Source organism: Schistocerca gregaria, chromosome X, assembly GCF_023897955.1.
Source record: "Schistocerca gregaria isolate iqSchGreg1 chromosome X, iqSchGreg1.2, whole genome shotgun sequence".
NCBI classification, from domain to species: domain Eukaryota; kingdom Metazoa; phylum Arthropoda; class Insecta; order Orthoptera; family Acrididae; genus Schistocerca; species Schistocerca gregaria.
The window spans coordinates 380,751,291-380,771,194 of NC_064931.1; the positions used below are offsets into that span (position 1 = coordinate 380,751,291).

The 19,904-nt window shown below is 42.7% G+C and overlaps 1 protein-coding gene across 2 annotated transcripts in view; it reads right to left on the reverse strand.

The window, feature by feature from the left end:
* Positions 1–19,904, reverse strand: part of LOC126298041 (dehydrogenase/reductase SDR family member 7) — a 157,223-nt gene that overhangs the window by 61,334 nt on the left and 75,985 nt on the right. For both annotated transcript variants that reach the window (XM_049989361.1, XM_049989360.1), the window contains exon 4: positions 9,484–9,590. In XM_049989361.1, the coding sequence (XP_049845318.1) occupies positions 9,484–9,590 (107 nt within the window). The remainder of the gene's footprint in view (positions 1–9,483; positions 9,591–19,904) is intronic.

Sequence of the window (19,904 nt, forward strand, 5' to 3'; positions counted from 1 at the left end):
CCATCATAAGTTATTTTGCACCCCAGATAGCGAAACTCCTTTACTACTTTAAGCATCTCATTTCCTGATCTAATTCCCACAGCATCACTCGATTTAATTTGACTACATTCCATTATCTTCATTTTGATTTTGTTGATGTTCATCTTACATCCTCCTTTCAAGACACTGTCCATTCCATTCAACTGCTCTTCCAAGTCCTTCGCTGTCTCTGGCAGAATTACAATGTCATTGGCAAACCTCAAAGTTTCTATTTCTTCTTCATGGATTTTAATACCTAAACCAAATTTTTTCTTTTGTTTCATCCACTGCTGGCTCAATATACAGATTGAATAACATCGGGGATAGGCTACAACACGGTCTCGCTCCCTTCCCAACCACTGCTTCCCTTTCATGTCCCTCGACTCTTACAACTGCCATCTGGTTTCTGTACAATTGGAAACAGCCTTTTGCTCCCTGTATTTTACCCCTGCAACCTTCAGAATTTGAAAAAGAGTATTCCAGTCAACATTGCCAAAAGCTTTCTCTAAGTCTACAAATGGTAGAAATGTAGGTTTGCCTTTCCTTAATCTATTTTCTAAGATAAGTCATAGGGTCAGTATTGCCTCAAATGTTCCAACATTTCTATGGAAGCCAAACTGATCTTCCCAGAGTTCGGCTCCTACCAGTTTTTCCATTAGTCTGTAAAGAATTCGTGTTAGTATTCTGCAGCAATGACTTATGAAACTGATAGTTCGGTAATTTTCACATCTGTCAACACCTGCTTTCTTTGGGATTAGAATTATTATATTCTTCTTGAAGTCTGAGGGTATTTCTCCTGTCTCATACATCTTGCTCACCAGATAGTAGAGTTTTTTCAGGACTGGCTCCCCCAAGGCTGTCAGTGGATCTAATGGAATGTTGTCTATTACCCGGGGCCTTGTTTCAACTTAGGCCTTTCAGTGCTGTGTCAAACTCTTCACGCAGTATCATATCTCCCATTTCATCTTCATCTACATCCTCTTCCATTTCCATAATATTGTCCTCAAGTACATCGCACCTTGCATAGACCCTCTATATACTCATTCCACCTTTCTGCTTTCCCTTCTTTGCTTAGAACTGGGTTTCCATGTGAGCTCTTGATATTCATACAAGTGGTTCTCTTTTCTCGAAGGGTCTCTTTAATTTTCCTGTAGGCAGTATCTATCTCAACCCTAGTGAGATAAGCCTCTACATCCTTACATTTGTCCTCCTGCCATCCCTGCTTAGCCATTTTGCACTTCTTGTCGATCTCATTTTTGAGACGTTTGTATTCCTTCTTGCCTGCTTCATTTACTGCATTTTTATATTTTCTCCTTATATCAATTAAATGCAATATCTCTTCTGTTACCCAAGGATTTATAATAGCCCTCGTCGTTATACCTACTTGATTCTCTGCTACCTACACTATTTCATCTCTCAAAGCTACCCATTCTTCTTCTACTGTATTTCTTTCCCCCATTCTTGTCAATCGTTCCCTAATGCTCCCCCTGAAACTCTGTTCAACCTCTGGTTTAGTCAGCTTATCCAGGTCCCATCTCCTTAAATTCCCACCTTCCAGTATCTCCAGGCTTCTTACATGTATACAGCCTTCTTTTAAGACTCTTGAACCAAGTGTTAGCTATGATTAAGTTATGCTCTGTGCAAAATTCTACCAGGTGCCTTCCTCTTTCATTTCATACCCTCAATCTACATTCACCTACTGTTTCCTTCTCTCCCTTTTCCTACTGCCGAATTCCAGTCACCCATGACTTAAAATTTCGCCTCCCTTCACTATCTGAATAATTTCTTTTATTTCATCATACATTTCTTCAATATAATCATCATCTGCAGAGCTAGTTGACATATAAACTTTTACTACTGTGGTAGGCGTGGGCTCCGTATCTATATTGGCCACAATAATGCTTTCACTATGCTGTCTGTAGTAGTTTAGCACACTCCTATTTTTTATTCATTATTAAACCTACTCCTGCATTACCCCAATTTGATTTTGTATTTATAACCCTGTATTCACCTGACCAAAAGTCTTGTTCCTCCTGCCACCGAACTTCACTAATTCCCACTATATCCAACTTTAACCCATCCATTTCCCTTTTTAAATTTTCTAACCTACCTGCCCAATTAAGGGATCTGACATTCCACCATAGAACACCAGTGTTCTTTCTCCTGATAACAACATCCTCCTAAGTAGTCCCCGCCTGGAGATCCGAATGGGGGACTATTTTACCTCCAGAATATTTTACCAAAGAGGATGCCATCATCATTTAACCATACAGTAAAGCTGCATGCCCTCGGGAAAAATTATGGCTGTAGTTTCCCCTTGCTTTCAGCCATTCGCAGTACCAGCACAGCAAGGAACTTTTAGTTAGTGTTACAAGGCCAGATCAGTCAATCATCCAGACTGTTGCCCGTGCAACTACTGAAAAGGCTGCTGCCCCTCTTCAGGAATCACACGTTTGTCTGGCCTCTCAACAGATACCCCTCTGTTGTGGTTGCACCTACGGTACAGCTATCTGTATCGCTGAGGCACGCAAGCCTCCCCACCAATAGGAAGGGGTAACAAAAGTTAAATTTCTCCTTTGAGAAACAACATCAGAGAAAGAAAATGTGTCAGGCAGACATGAAGGTTATTTAAAAGGTAAAGCACTCAGTCATGAGCAGTATGCTTTACTGACGTTTACTGAGTGAACAAATTTAATTTAGTTTAAAGATATGGAATACATGTAGAGCCTATACTGATAAGTGGCCCATTACCTAGATATTAAAATCAGACTGTGATACAGCTGTACAAGTCCACTTGTTGTATTATCAACAGTAATCAGTGTTGTTGAAAGTATCTTATTTTTAATATCTCTCTGACATAAAAAAACACACAAAATGTTCACTTAGTGGATGATATTTCTCATGGTTTGCAACATTCTGACTGTATAAATCTGTGTGATGGACCAAGACTTGGATCAGGGTCTTTGCATTTGCAGGAAGGTCCTCTATCAACTGAGTTATCCATACATGACTCACAACCTGCCCTTGCAGTTTTGAGTACTTACTGACTACTCTCATATCTAAACAGTTGACTTAAAAAAAGCAATTTACAGGTTGCTGTTTAATTGTTACATCCACACAACATGGATTCAATTTTACAAGCGGTGCACTGTAGGAAACGTTCTAAAAGCTGCCATACTTTCATCACTCTGTATTATTTATTTGATCAAATAATATAAATGTTTAGATAAAAAATCTACTCACCAAGTGGTGGCAGGGGAACACACACACACAAAAGGATTTAACTTATACAAGCTTTTGGTGCCAGTGGCTCCATCTTCTGGCAGAAGGTTTGAAGGGGAAGGAAGATGGGTCAAGGGAAAGGACTGGAGAGGTGTTGGGAAAGGGGTAAAATTCAGAAAAGTCACCTAGAACCCTGGGTCCGGGGAGACACTACATGGAATGAGAAGGAAAGTCTGTCCAGTAAGTCTTCCCTGACCTGGGGCTCTAGGTGACTTTTCTGAATTGTACCCCTTTCCCTACACCTTTCCAGTCCTTTTCCTTCACTCCTCTTCCTTCCTCTTCAACTCTTCGGCCAGGAGGTGGAGCCACTGGACCCAAAAACTTGTAAAAGTTAAATCCTTTTGTGTGTATGTTCTCCCTGCCATACTTGGTGAGTAATTTTTTTCATCTATCCATTTATATTATATTATCAATAATTTATTATTTTCTTTGTTATATTTGCTTTATCACTCCAGACTTAACCAACTCCTATGCTAGAGCTTTAACTACCAGACATCATGCCCATAAGTAAGGAACATTCTTCCCAAGTCCTTCCCATATCTTTCAAACAGGTATTCTACCAGTGATCCAATTTACAAAAACCATGACCCATCACTATGCTACACCTACTTCCAGTCCCCTAACACAGAGGAAACTCAGGTGCAAGACCTGTCCTTTGTACCCACCCAGCACATGCTATTCCAGTTCCATTACAGGCATGTTCTCCACTCCCCATCAAATAAGGAGCAAAACTACCTGTGAAAGCAGTCTGGTGATATGTTCACTCCACTGTAAATACTGTGCAGCAGTTTATGTAGGCATTATAACCAATCAGCTGTCAACATTAATGAGCAGCCACCCTAATGAATATTCATTAACAGAAAATAATTCATAAATTCTAAATAACACTGTCAATATACAGAAAAGGATAAATTGCTGCTCACCATAATGATGACACATTGAGATGCAGACAGGCACAATAATAAGACTGTTACACATTGAGCTTTCAGCCAAAGTCTTCATCAGAAAAGAGAAAAATGCATGCATTCACACAAGCAAGCACACATCACACACACAACCACTATCTGGAAGCTCAGGCCAGACCGAAACAAACGCATCAAATGGGAGCAACAATACATAGTGGAGTCAGGAAGGGGGAGGGCTAGCAGGGTATGGATGGGGGGAAGAGGAAACAGTACTGCCTGGTGGGGCATGCAAACCTCAACCTACGGTAACCTACTATCCCCACACCCTCCTCCCAACAATTTCTGGCCCCTCTGTCCTATCAACTGCTCACAACTCATGTCCCCACAATCGTTGTGCACAGCCCTCTGCCAATAAACCCGATCATTGTTTCCCCATCTCTTCTCCTTTCCATTTTGCTCCCTTCTTCCCCTTCCCTCCCTCCCCCACAGCCTCTCGACACTGCATGTGGTAGCCTTGTCTGCCACCTCAAGCACCTCCACTCTCTGCCAGGCAGCATTATTTCTTCTTACCCCACCCGTACCCTACTATACCGCCCCCTTCCTCACTCCACAATGAATTATTGTTCCTGTTCAAGGCATTTTTTCAGTTTCAGTCTGGCCTGAGCACCCTGAGATAGCGGGTGCGCGCGTGAGGGCGGGTGCGCGCGTGAGTGGGCGTGTGCAGGGTGCAGAGAAGTCATAATTTTTAAACAAATTAGCTATATGATAAAAAAGGTCACCTACTCTGTAGAGTACGTCTTAACAGTATTTTATAACAGTAAAGCTATTTTCGTAGAGTGTCAGGGATTTATATTTTAATTGATTTTATTTTTATATAGTCTTTGTACAAGGCTTGCTTGATGCCCATTTTTGACTGCTATATACTTTAACCCCTCCCATCAACCATGGACCGAGGTGGGTGGTGGGGAGGCTGGCGTGCCTCAGTGATACAGATAGCCGTACCGTAGGTGCAACCACAACAGAGGGGTATCTGTTGAGAGGCCAGACAAACGTGTGATTCCTGAAGAGGGGCAGCAGCCTTTTCAGTAGTTGCACGGGCAACAGTCTGGATGATTGACTGATCTGGCCTTGTAACACTAACTAAGAGTTCCTTGCTGTGCTGGTACTGCGAACGGCTGAAAGCAAGGGGAAACTACAGCCATAATTTTTCCCGAGGGCATGCAGCTTTACTGTATGGTTAAATGATGATGGCATCCTCTTTGGTAAAATATTCTGGAGGTAAAATAGTCCCCCATTCGGATCTCCAGGCGGGGACTACTTAGGAGGATGTTGTTATCAGGAGAAAGAACACTGGTGTTCTATGGTGGAATGTCAGATCCCTTAATTGGGCAGGTAGGTTAGAAAATTTAAAAAGGGAAATGGATGGGTTAAAGTTGGATATAGTGGGAATTAGTGAAGTTCAGTGGCAGGAGGAACAAGACTTTTGGTCAGGTGAATACAGGGTTATAAATACAAAATCAAATTGGGGTAATGCAGGAGTAGGTTTAATAATGAATAAAAAAATAGGAGTGCGCTAAACTACTACAAACAGCATAGTGAACGCATTATTGTGGCCAAGATAGATACGGAGCCCACGCCTACCACAGTAGTACAAGTTTATATGTCAACTAACTCTGCAGATGATGATGAAATTGAAGAAATGTATGATGAAATAAATGAAATTATTCAGATAGTGACGGGAGACGAAATTTTAATAGTCATGGGTGACTGGAATTGAGGGTATGAAATGAAAGAGGAAGGCACCTGGTAGAATTTTGCACAGAGCACAACTTAATCATAGCTAACACTTGGTTCAAGAATCATAAAAGAAGGCTGTATACATGGAAGAATCATGGAGATACTAAAAGGTATCAGATAGACTATATAATGGTAAGACAGAGATTTAGGAACCAGGTTTTAAGTTGTAAGACATTTCCAGGGGCAGATGTGGACTCTGACCACAATCTATTGGTTATGAACTGTAGATGAAAACTGAAGAAACTGCAAAAAGGTGGTAATTTAAGGAGATGGGACCTGGATAAACTGACTAAACCAGAGGTTGAACAGAGTTTCAGGGAGAGCATAAGGGAACAATTGACAGGAATGGGGTAGAGAAATACAATAGAAGAAGAATGGGTAGCTATGAAGGACGAAGTAGTGAAGGCAGTACAGGATCAAGTAGGTAAGAAGACGAGGGCTAGTAGAAATCCTTGGGTAACAGAGGAAATGTTGAATTTAATTGATGAAAGGAGAAAATATAAAAATGCAGTAAATGAAGCAGGCAAGAAGGAATACAAACGTCTCAAAAATTAGATCGACAAGAAGTGCAAAATGGCTAAGCAGGGATGGCAGGAGGACAAATGTAAGGATGTAGAGGCTTATCTCACTAGGGTTGAGATAGATACTGCCTACAGGAAAATTAAAGAGACCCTTCGAGAAAAGAGAACCACTTGTATGAATATCAAGAGCTCACATGGAAACCCAGTTCTAAGCAAAGAAGGGAAAGCAGAAAGGTGGAATGAGTATATAGAGGGTCTATGCAAGGTGCGATGTACTTGAGGACAATATTATGGAAATGGAAGAGGATGTAGATGAAGATGAAATGGGAGATATGATACGGCGTGAAGAGTTTGACACAGCACTGAAAGGCCTAAGTTGAAACAAGGCCCCGGGTAATAGACAACATTCCATTAGATCTACTGACAGCCTTGGGGGAGCCAGTCCTGAAAAAACTCTACTATCTGGTGAGCAAGATGTATGAGACAGGAGAAATACCCTCAGACTTCAAGAAGAATATAATAATTCTAATCCCAAAGAAAGCAGGTGTTGACAGATGTGAAAATTACCGAACTATCAGTTTCATAAGTCATTGCTGCAGAATACTAACACGAATTCTTTACAGACTAATGGAAAAACTGGTAGGAGCCGAACTCTGGGAAGATCAGTTTGGCTTCCATAGAAATGTTGGAACATGTGAGACAATACTGACCCTATGACTTATCTTAGAAAATAGATTAAGGAAAGGCAAACCTACATTTCTACCATTTGTAGACTTAGAGAAAGCTTTTGGCAATGTTGACTGGAATACTCTTTTTCAAATTCTGAAGGTTGCAGGGGTAAAATACAGGGAGCAAAAGGCTATTTCCAATTGTACAGAAACCAGATGGCAGTTGTAAGAGTCGAGGGACATGAAAGGGAAGCAGTGGTTGGGAAGGGAGCGAGACCGTGTTGTAGCCTATCCCCGATGTTATTCAAACTGTATATTGAGCCAGCAGTGGATGAAACAAAAGAAAAATTTGGTTTAGGTATTAAAATCCATGAAGAAGAAATAGAAACTTTGAGGTTTGCCAATGACATTGTAATTCTGCCAGAGACAGCGAAGGACTTGGAAGAGCAGTTGAATGGAATGGACAGTGTCTTGAAAGGAGGATGTAAGATGAACATCAACAAAAGCAAAACGAGAATAATGGAATGTAGTCGAATTATTAAGTCGGGTGATGTTGAGGCAATTAGATTAGGAAATGAGATGCTTAAAGTAGTAAAGGAGTTTTGCTATTTAGGGAGCAAAATAGCTGATGATGGTCAAAGTAGAGAGGATATAAAATCTAGACTGGCGATGGCAAGGAAAGCGTTTCTCAAGAAGAGAAATTTGTTAACATCGAGTATAGATTTAAGTGTCAGGAAGTCATTTCTGAAAGTATTTGTATGGAGTGTAGCCATGTATGGAAGTGAATCATGGACGATAAACAGTTTGGACAAGAAGAGAATAGAAGCTTTCGAAATGTGCTACAGAAGAATGCTGAAGATTAGATGGGTAGATCACATAACTAATGAGGAAGTATTGAATAGAATTGGGGAGAAGAGGAGTTTGTGGCACAACTTGACCAGAAGAAGGGACCGGTTGGTACTACATGTTCTCAGGCATCAAGGGATCACAAATTCAGCATTGTAGGGCAGCGTGGAGGGTAAAAATCGTAGAGGGAGACCAAGAGATGAATACACTAAGCAGATTCAGAAGGACGTAGGTTGCAGTAGATACTGGGAGATGAAGAAGCTTGCACAGATAGGGTAGCATGGAGAGCTGCATCAAACCAGTCTCAGGACTGAAGACCACAACAACAACAACAACAACAACAACATATACTTTAAGTTCAGTAGCAATAGCAGTAGGTATTAGGACCTCAAGCACAGATGGTTGATCAAGTGTGAAAGAAGCATATGCACATAAATGTGATACATTTTCTGTAAATTATTAATCTGTGGTTATAATTAACCTTAGAAATGTTCAGAATGTAACATTATGTACAAATTAATTTGCGATGTGAATGTAAAATGACTTATTTCACATCATTATGGTCTATCGTGCAAACTGATCCATGGAACACATGACTATTAAATTTCTGTAGTACACTCCTTATACTTTACATAAATACACATGGCAATTTACTTGCGATTTATATTACCCCAAATTTTGTAGGCTTCTGAAGATGACAGGTTAATCTGTCAAAACCAGTGCCACAAAGTGAAGATTACTCTGCAACTGACAACTGAATTTTATTCTGAAATATATGCCATATTGCAGTTGCTGAGAAAAGTAACAGCTATGAATAAAATCTTAATTCTGGCTGTATCTGTAGATGTAATAATATAACAACGTTTTATAGTGCCCTCCTAAGTACAGTTATGTATTTCAGTTGTCACTTGATAAATGTATGTGTGACATATTGTTTATGTGGCCAAAATTGAATTGGAATCCTAAAGTAGCACATGTGTTCTAACATTTTGTAAATCACATCATTTTTAAAATATATTTGTGTCTATTGTCCCAAAAGAACACATTGATTGACCTCCAATATAATCATTTCATTCTTAAAACAAAGTTCAGTACAGAGTAGATAGGTTTGTTGGTTGGTTGATTTTTGTGGGGGATGGGACCAAACAGCAAGATCAACAGTTCCACTGGATCAGGGAAGGATGAGGAAGGAAGTCAGCCGTGCACTTCCAAAGGAACCATCCCGGCATTTGCCTGAAGTGATTTACGGAAGTCACAGAACAGGGGAGATTAATGAGTAATTGAAAACCATAGACACGATTCTATGACTGCCACCAGAACACAATTAAAAAATTCCAAGTAAAAGATGAAGATTTTTTTTTGTCTTCTATTATAAGAGAAAACTGTATAATTTCATTGTTTGTTTAAAAAGGAATACTATTTTAGCTGTAGCGGAAGATTACGTACCTTACCAAAGTGATGGATAACCTTACTGAAAGTATCATCATGTGTGTTCACTGCAGTGACATCAAAAGGGAGAACCAGTACATCATGTGGATTAATATTTCCCCACTCTGTAACATGTGCATCTATATTGGCATTTTGCACAGCGCTTTTCTAGCTTTCTGTAAACTACTTATTTAAAGTATGTTACAAAGCCTCTACACTACCTGATAATTTTTAGATTTCAGTTACGTTCCATTGCAAAGACAATAAAATTAGTTTTTGCAAGGACAGAGTAAGAAATCCTCAAAATCAATACATGTGAAAAATACAACAATAGCAGCCAGTTCACATTGGCCAATATAGACTGAACAAAATACAGATAATAAATTATGGACATAACATTCTGAAGTGGGCTTTCATCAGAAATTGGTAAATACTGTATACAGGACATGATAATGTTTAGTTATACTAACACATCTAAAATCACTTTAAAATATTGAAAGTTGTGAAAGTGGTTGACACTGAAATGGCTGCAAATGTGTACTTATTTGCATGGTCTACAGTTGGATGTGAACCCCAATTATTTGGGAAATGTCTTCCTCCTGAAGGCATGTGTTTACTCACAGCAGTTGACATCAATAGTTTCCAACAGATTTTTTCAGCTTTACCAGTGGAACCACCATTTTTAATTTTGTGCTCCTAATTCTTTAGTATGAATATTCACTACCCCATACCTCACGATGGGCTTCCAAATACACAAGAAATTGAGCAATTTTACTGATTACTATTCCTAAACAGTACATACTGACATGTGTTTCATTGTTATGCTGGATGGAAACATTTTAACAGTTAGTGGGCTACACAGAGCAGCACAAGCATACGAATATTCTTTCAGAATTTTATGAACACAATATAGTGCCTTAGCACATACACATCTATTGAAGAGGTGTGTATATGGTAGGACACAAAATCCTAATCCATGTTTAAAACAGCCTGATTTGAAAAAAAGTGTTCCAATACCATATTTGTGTGGAATAAAATTATAGATACTGCAGCTTTTGAAGCTGTATCAGTGTTTATTATGGGAATGTTGGAGGCATAAAAGTGGTTTGCAACACAGCATTTAATCAAGGACCTGGTGAGAGTTGACAATTGGTGTAAGGACTGGCAGTTGATCCAGGACATAAGTAAGTGTAAAATATTGTGCATAAAGAGGCAAAGAGATCCACTACTGTTCAAGTAAACTATTGGTGACAAATCACATGGAACATTAACTGCCATAAAATATTGACGAGTAATCATATGGAGAGACCTAAAGTTGAGTGGCCACAAACAGTAAATTGTATGGAAAGCTGATTTCATGCTGATATTCACTGAGAGAATATTAATGAAATAAGTAGCTTACAGACCACTTGTTTAGCTCATTCCTGAGCATTGGTTGGTTTGGTGTATAATGGAACCAAACTACAGGGTCATCGGTACCTTTTTCCTCATGCAAACAGGTCTCAAGGTAAAACACTTCCCAAAAGGAGTGGGGGAAAGTAAAAGGGTGCAAAACTAACAGGGAACCACACTAAAAGAGAAAATGAAAGAAGCAAACCAAAAGGGGGAAAACGTACACTAAAAGGAAAAGAAGAGGTAGGTATTAAAACCATATAGCAGATGGCCTAGGCTGGCTGATAACAAGAATAAAAAAGGATGAGCCAGCCACTCTGCAACACACTAAAATCTCCAGCCTGAAAGACAAGGCAAGATGAACACACACAGGGAAAAGACAAATACCAATGGAGGGGAGGGGGGGGGAGAATTGCAAAGACAGAGTGGAAAAGAGGTAAAATGGCGGGAGGGTGGAGGCCTGGGAGAGAAGGCCGGACGCCCACCCTTGAGTTGTGTGATAAAACCTTAGATTGTATGAGAAAAAAACTCTCTTGAATAAAACATAAAATTAAATCACCCATTGAGGTATTGTCACCCAACACCATAGGCAGGGTGCTGGGAAGTTTAAAAGTCCACTGCAGAGTGGCTAAAATTGGGCAGTCCACAAGATGTGGATGATAGTCATATGGAAGTCACAGCGACACCAGGGTGGCTCCTCATGCTGGAGGATGTGATCACGTGTTAGCCAAGTATGGTCAATGAAGAGCCAACAAAGGGCAACAGAGTCCCTGCGAGTGGCTCGTATGGATGACTGCCACACATATGTTGTCTCTTTGATAACACGGAATTCATTAGATGGATTGAGGATGCGCCATTCAGTACCCCAGATCATGAAAACTTTATGGAGGAAGACTGATTGGAGATCAGTCTCCAGCAGGCCGATCTTCAGAGTTGGTTTACTGGTAGGATGTTTGGCCAGGCTGTCAGCAAGTTCATTGCTCAGTATCCCAACATGTCCTGGGATCCAAATCAAGGTCATGAACTTCCACTGTTGCCCAGGGCATAAACAGACTCCTGGATAGTCATTACCAAAGGATGTCGAGGGAAGCACTGGTTCAGAGCTGGTAGGCTGCTTAAGGAGTCACTACACATGATGAAGGACTCGCTGAAACAAGAGAGGATATGCTCAAGAGCGCGATATATGGCTACCAACTCTGCAGTGAAAACGCAGCAGCCATCCAGCAAGGAGTGCTCTTCAGTATGTCCACAGTGGGCATAAATGTAGCCAAGAAGACTGTCAACCATTGATCCATTGAGTAGAGTATTTCTGAGCCCTGGAACTCATTGAGAAGACAGTAAAATTGCCGGCAGAGGGCATCAGGAGGATCCTTGCCATAGGTCCAGCTGTGGCTGAGGCATGGACCATGGATGTGTACATAAGTGAACCCGCAGCAAAGGTGGTTGAGGAAAAGCATGAAGTTCAGTAAGAAGCAACCCGACATAGACGGCAAGGGGATTCTGAGTTCTGGGCTGCCGTTGTGGGAGATGGATCTCTGTGATAGGAAACAGAGACGGTAACTTGGATGACAAGATGAACTATGAATGTCGGTGGTATAATTTGTAAGCAGTAGTTGCCACCAGAGCCACAATGGAGGAACACCAGCTTCCAAGAGGAGGATGTTCGCTGCCCTCATTCAGAAAGCCCCTGCCATGAGCCGAACTCCACAGTTGTGGATAGGATCCAGCAGATGCAGTGTGGAGGGCAGTGCTGAGCCACACACCAGGCTCCCATAACCAATACAGGATTGTACGAGAGCTTTGTACAGCTGCAGCAGTGTAAGACAATCCGCACCCAGTCAGTGTGGCTCAGGCATCAAATAATATTAAGGTGCCATCAGCACTTATCCTTAAGCTGACGAAGTTTGGGAAGCCACATTGAGCAGGTGTCAAAGACTAATCCCAAAAAGTGGTAAGTCTCCACTGTATCAAGTAGTTTGTCATTGAAGTAAAGTTCTGGATGGGGTGGACAGTACATGATGACAGAAGTGCATGACAAGTGTTGGCGGCCAAAAACAAAGCTGTGAGTGAGGGTCCATGAATGTGCCTTTCATATGGCTTCCTGCAGCTGGCGTTCAGTCACATCAACAGAAGAGGAGCAGAAGTAAATACAGAAACCGTCAGCATATGCAAGTGGAGATACTGAGGACCCCACTGCTAGTACAAAACCATTGACAGCAATTAAATTGAGACACACACACAGGGCAGAGCTCTGCGGGACCCCATTCTCTTGTATATGGGTGCACTGTGGGAAGTATTGTCGCAAACTCTGAAGATGTAGAGCAACAAGAAGTTCCACATAAAAATCAGGATTGGGCCCCATAGACCCCACTCAAGCAGAGTAGTGAGGCCATGGTGTCGCCAAGTGGTATCGTAGGCTTTCCTCAGGTCAAATAAGACAGCAATAATGTGTTTTCACTGGGAAAAGGCCCATCAAATGGCAGACTCCAGGTGAATCAAGTTGTCGATGGTGGAGTGCCCTTAGCAGAAACTGCCCTGGAATGGAGCCAGAAAGCCCTGAGACTCAAGGAGCCAACACAACTGCTGGCTCATCGGACATTCGAGCAGCTTGCCATCCATCCAAATGCGGCTGAAGATGGCGAAGAGGTGGCACTGGTAATCCAACTACAGATGTTTAAGCATTTGGCAATGGATGTGGTCTGGCCAAGGGGATGTGTCAGGACAGTCGACAAAGGTACTGAGAATTTCCCACTCACTGAAGAGAGTATTACATGGCTCGGGGAGGTGTGGAGCAAAAGATAGGTGTTGTTGTTCCACCCACTGTTTGACAAGATGAAAGGCAGGATGGTCATTCTCAGATGCACAGATGTGAGCATCATGCTCGGCGAGATGCTCTGCAATTATGTCTGGATTGGCATATACAGCTCTGTGTGTAGAAATTCCAGGTACATCTGGAGGGGTCTGATAGCTGTAAAGTGTTTGGAGCTTGGTCCAAAGCTGTGAAGGCAAGGTTCATGTTCCAATGGTGGAGACGTAGCATTCCCAACACTCCTGTTTCCATCACTTTATGAGGAGGCGGACCTGGCCATGGTGCCATTTGGCCATTTGAAAGCAATGAAGTTCTCCAGGGACGGGTGGTGCTTACAGCACTGGAGGGCTCGCATACAGTCTCTAATGGCTGCAGCAATTTCTGGCCACCACCAAGGCACTGACGTCCTCCAGGGGAAACCTGAGGAATGATGGATTGCCAGTTCAGCTGTGGCAACAATGGTAGTAGTCATGCTCAGGACCAACACACTGATGCTGCCATTCAAGATTCAATGGTGGTAGCGAAGGTGAAAGCATCCCAGTCAACCTTGAGAAGACCCCATCTGAGCAAGTATCCATATGTGGGACACTGGGGCAGGGATGGGAGAAAGCCCAGACTGCAAACCGAGAGATCAATGGCTGAATATGTGTCATGCACCACACTGAAATGTGTTTGGGCACCTGTATTTAAGAGGCACTGGTCGAGTAGAGTTAGTAGGCCCTTGACGCCTTTACCATGGTCAGTAACCTTAGTTTCACCACACAAGTGGTTACGGGCATTAAAATCACCCAGAAGTCGAAAGGGGGGTGGGGGGTTGGGAAATTAGTGATTAGTGCACCTGTGCATGGGGTGGCACTTCACCATCTGGAGGGAGGTAGATGTTACAGATGGTACTTCCCAGTGTTGATCTCACCCTGACAGCCACAGCTTCAAAAGGTGTTTGAAGGGGGCACAGGTACATTACAGACAGAGGTAAGGACATGATACAAACTTCACCTAACACCTGTCACAGTCAATACAGTTTTTGTAACGCTTAATAGTTGTCATACCTCAGCCAGGTGGGAAGAAAAGCCGCCACAGTTCCACTGGAGGACGATGCTTTGTGGAATGCATGTAGTGACCAAAGAGGCAGGTTATGCCTCAGCATCACCTGCTGCCACCAGTTGATTATTAGTATCAATTGCCATTCTGGGTGAGGTACCAGCAAGATCCAAGTCTTCAAAGGACACTAAAATCTTCAACTTGTCCTCAGATGCAGAACTTGCAGCAAGTGGTGGTGTTGGGACCACCGGAGGGTCCTGTTTCTTATCAGACTACTTCCCCTGCTTGCTCTCTTGCTTCTCTTTAGGGGCTCGCCGGGAGAACTACTCCAAAGTAGCTTCAGGCATGGAGGAAGGCTGTGAAGCCTTTTATCAAACAGCCTATGGCTCCTTCAGCCACTCGCGAGTGTCCACTGTGGCATTAGTGGAGACCTTGGTTGCAAGGGGGGAGTCCCAAGGGACCATGCGAGAGGAGCCAGAGGAGGCTGTGGCCTCTCTGGCTTTGAGGAAGGGACCAATGTCCCAGGTGTTTGGAAGGTGTTGCTCCTGAAGTAGGTGCTTTGGGGGCAACGGAAGAAGAGGTGCCCCCAATCACCAAGGAGGCGGATGTATGCGGGCGACCCAGAGAGCCCACTGTATGCGGCTGAGTCTGCGGAACTACCGTGACAAGTAAGGGTGATGTCAACATAGCTGCAGCATATGTATATGTCATGTGAGTGGGGCGCAACCACTCAAATTTATGTTTAGCCTCTTCATTAGTCAGCTGGTACAGGGCCTTGTAGCCTATAATTTTCTGGCCCTTTTGGAGTACTGTGCAGTCTGGTGAGCTGGGGGATTGGTGCTCTCCACAGTTGACACAAGTGGGAGGAGGCACACATGGAGTACTGGGATGCAGTAGACGTCCGAAGTCTCAACATGTGATACTGGAATTGGAGCGGAAAGACGTGCCTGAATCTCCAGCCCTTAAAATACTGCATAGGGGAAGGGATGTATGGTTCTACGTAACATCAGTAAACCATCACCTTGACCTTTTTGGGCAATGAATCTCCCTCAGAGACCAAGATGAAGGCACTGGTAGCAACCCTATTTTATTTGGGTCCCCTATAGACGCATAGGATGAAGAACACCCCACCATTCTAAATTGGTGCGGAGCTCGGCATCAGACTGTAAAAGAAGGTCACAATGGAAAAAAATCCCCTGGGTCATGTTGATGCTTTTATGGGGAGTGACACAAATGAGAATGTGATTCAGCTGGTCACAGGCAAGCAACATCCGGGACAAGGACAGGGCCAGGGCTGCTGTCTGAATCAAGACAGCCCCATTTTTCATTTTTGACTCTGCTGTCACTTACCCAAACTTATCCTCCAGATATTCAACAAAAAATAGAGTAGCTAGAAAAGGAGTCCCCACCTGTTCTGCTGCAGACTAAATACTGAGGCGAATATGGTTCTCTTCTTTCTGTATCCCTACGTTCCTCCCATGGTGTAGCAAGGGAGGGGAATGATTTAGGGCCATACCTGTCAACATTCCATTCTATCTTTCCCTTCTTAGAGACTGCTGACACCATTTGGTCACCAGCAAGAGATGACTTGTTCTGCTTCATTGCGGGTCATCGATTCTGATTCCACCCACTCCAATCAGGGGCTCTCCCCCAGGCACCACCCAGCCATGCAAAGGCCACCTGGCACAATGGCTGTTGCCAGGAGTCCTGTTGTCTCAAGATGATAGGCATATTCTCCTTGGCATATGTGGAGGGTTTGCAGCTCACACATCAGTATTGCAATCCCTATGTTGTCAAGGGGGGGGGGGGGGGGGGGGGTACCACCTTTTAGTCACCTCTTACAACAGGCAGGAACACCTCGGGCCTATTCTAACCCCCACAGGGAAAAGGGGGGGGGGGGGGGGGGGTCCTGAGTATAGCTTATCAGCTTGAGACCCCTCACCAGACTTGCATTAACTGGAGAGAGAGAGAGAGAGAGAGAGAGAGAGAGAGAGAGAAGATCCAAAGAAGAGCAAAGTTTTCCATCAAGGGATGGTTTGGGAAGCTCAAGAACATCACAGAGATGGTGAACAAACTCAAGTGGCAGACACTGCAAGATACACATGTACGTTAAGAAGAGTTTTGCAGTCAAATTCCAAGAGAGTTCATTCTGAAACGAATTGGGAAACATAGTACTTGTTTCCACATATGCCTCACATAATGGTAACACTGATCAACTCCGAGAAATCCGAGGTCACATGCAGGTTTACCAACAATCATTCTCCCCACACTTCTCCCACAAATGCAAATAGGAAGAATAGTGCCATATGTATTTTGATATACTATAATTCTTCTCTGTGATATGGGGTCTTACCTAGGTAGCTCCCTCAGCACTACATATCTCAAAGCATGTGGCTCTTTTATTGACTTTACAGGATTTATTGAAATCCCTGTTTTCCACACAGAAATATGGAAAAGGTGAGGTTTCTGAATAAGTGGACAATAGAGACAGACAGCTTGAGATGTGGCAGTAATCTGCTATCTCACTGCCAAAACTCATTTCTCACTACCAAAATTACAAAGCCAAGTCAGTATACTAAGAGAAGGAATGACAGTGGAACATATCATTAAGGTATGGTCTCTTTAATTTAAGATTAATAGATGGAAACCATATCATGATCTGACCTCTGGGTTGGTAGCTATTTCAGTTTTAACTGAGCACTAGCATCAGAATTGGCCAGAGTGTGCAATGGCCAAGTCCAAGAAGAAAAAGTAGTCCCACCTAGAAAAATATATTTTTAAGGCATTCGCATGATCATAAAATTATTTCAAACAATGTTACAACAGATTTGCCACTGGAGAAACCAGTGTAGCACATAATAACATAAAACGTGTAAATATTGAGAGAAGTGAGGCGTCTGACATAACAGTAACCACAAAAGTTATAAACAGGGGCACCAGACCATTGTTTGAGGCAGAAAGTGTCAGATGGTGGCCAAAGCAGGATCTGTAATGGGTGGCAGTTCCTCCTCAGTGGCGCAATAAGCTTTGTAACAGTTCACTTTATGATGACAATGTCAGAATATGAACAGTTGCATTGGCAGTGACTTTATTTGGTGTTGAGCCATTATAATTTTGATTGTGACAATACTTACAGACTTAGATGGTGGTAGCGTAAATGAACAATGCTTATGTCACATTGTTACATCACAACTCACTTTGCTGTCAGTAAATCAGATGATTGTTTATTATCTAGCTATGTACAGAGTGATTATAATTAAACTTTCAAAATGCTGTAGAAATAACACTACTGGTCAGAATGACATCAAATTGCAACGGAATGTTATCGGGGAAAGGGGGAAAACATATGGCAGAAGAAAAAAATATAGTGAAATAGTGTGACAATTGAACAATAGATGGCACTGTATGTGTCAGAATATGTAAATGAAAACACCTGTTGTGCGCATGACCCATTGAAGTTGGTATAAACACACCAGGTACACGACTTTTCCTCCTTTCGTGTCTGCGATATTCGCCATTACTGTCTCAATGCACGTTTGCAGTCTGTTTTTAAACCCGTATTACAAAAACGATGGCTGTGCACATGGTGCACTGTGGAAGTTCTGGGCACTGAAGGGTTTGAAAAAAGGCGTTGGTCCAATGACTGCCATGGGTCTGGCGAAAATGATTCGGAAATTCAAAAAGACAGGTTCTTTTGGTGTGCAACCTGGAAGAAGGAGGAAACAAATTAATTTGATGTCAATACAAGCAGAGGCCACAGCAATGCAGGAGGAGATGAGGGGTGGTGTGTAAACGTGTAGTGCATGGAGAATTGCCCGAACATTGGACATGCACGTGAGCACAGTATGTAAAATCCTACGAAACATCCTTCTTTGCTATCCATTCAGAATTACCCATGTGCACGAGTTGCTTCCTGATGACCTGCCAGCAAGAGAGACCTTTGCTTTAGAATTTCTTGCTCACATGGAAGTGGACAATGATTAGCCTTTGAAGATTTTGTGGACAAACAAGGCCCACTTCCATCTGACAGTATATGTCAATACACAGAATTGTTGAATATAGGTAAAGGAAAATCCACAAGCAAATCTACCAGTACCACTCATCCTGAAAAGGTCACTGTGTGGTGTGGGTTTATGGCATCATTTATCATAGGGTCATATTTTTTTGAAGAGACATGTGCTTCTGGTCCTGTTACCTGTACCACCACCCGTAAGCGCTATGAGTGTCTTTTGCGGAATCATTTTTATGCAAGATGGCGCCCCTCTGCATATTGCAAATCCAATTAATCAGCTGCTGAAGCGGCATTTTGAAAATGCTAGAATTATCAGCCACCATTTCCCTACAGCCTGGCCATCCCAACCACCTGATCTTAATATTTGTGACTTCTGGCTATTGGGTTATCTGAAAAATGTTATTTTTTTAATGTATTTTGTATCCACATGTCAAGTTCCATAGGACCAAATTGCGGAGCAAATCTCCAAGGTTGGTTGGTTTGTGGGATTAAAGGGACCAGACTACTATGGTCATCGGTCCCTTGTTCCGTAAAAACTAAAACCACCCGAAGAGAATAAAAAACTAACAACAGGAAAGACAGCAGACGAAACAGGACATGAAATACTCTGACAGAGACCAGACAAAAATTAAAACACACAGTGTGATGGTGGTTGGCCGACCGTAGAGGAAAAGCCAACCACCAAGAACACTTTAAAAACTCAGTTTAAAATCAGAGGCTAAAAGCCAGAATCAACACTAAAAACACAGATTAAAGGATAAAAACCCCCTGCCCGAATAAAACACAAAACCAAGTCCACCATGGCAGAGACATCTGATAAAAGAGCAGAGAGCGTGTCAGGCATTGCAAAAGTCTGCCTGAGGACAGTTAAAAGGGCGCACTCCGACAGAATATGGACCACCGTCAAGGACGCCCCACAACGACAAGGAGGGGGGGATCCTCACGACACAGTAAATAACTGTGCGTGAGTCGGGTGTGGCCAATGCGGAGCTGACAAAGGACGACTGAGTCCTTGCGGTTGGCTCGCATGGATGACCGCCACACAGTCGTCGTGTCCTTGACAGCACGGAGTTTGTTAGGGGTGGTCAGACCGCGCCATTCAGCATCCCAAAACGAGAGAACTTTGCGGCGTAAGACTGCCCGCAAATCAGCCGCCAGGAGGCCAATCTCCAGAGATGGCGCACT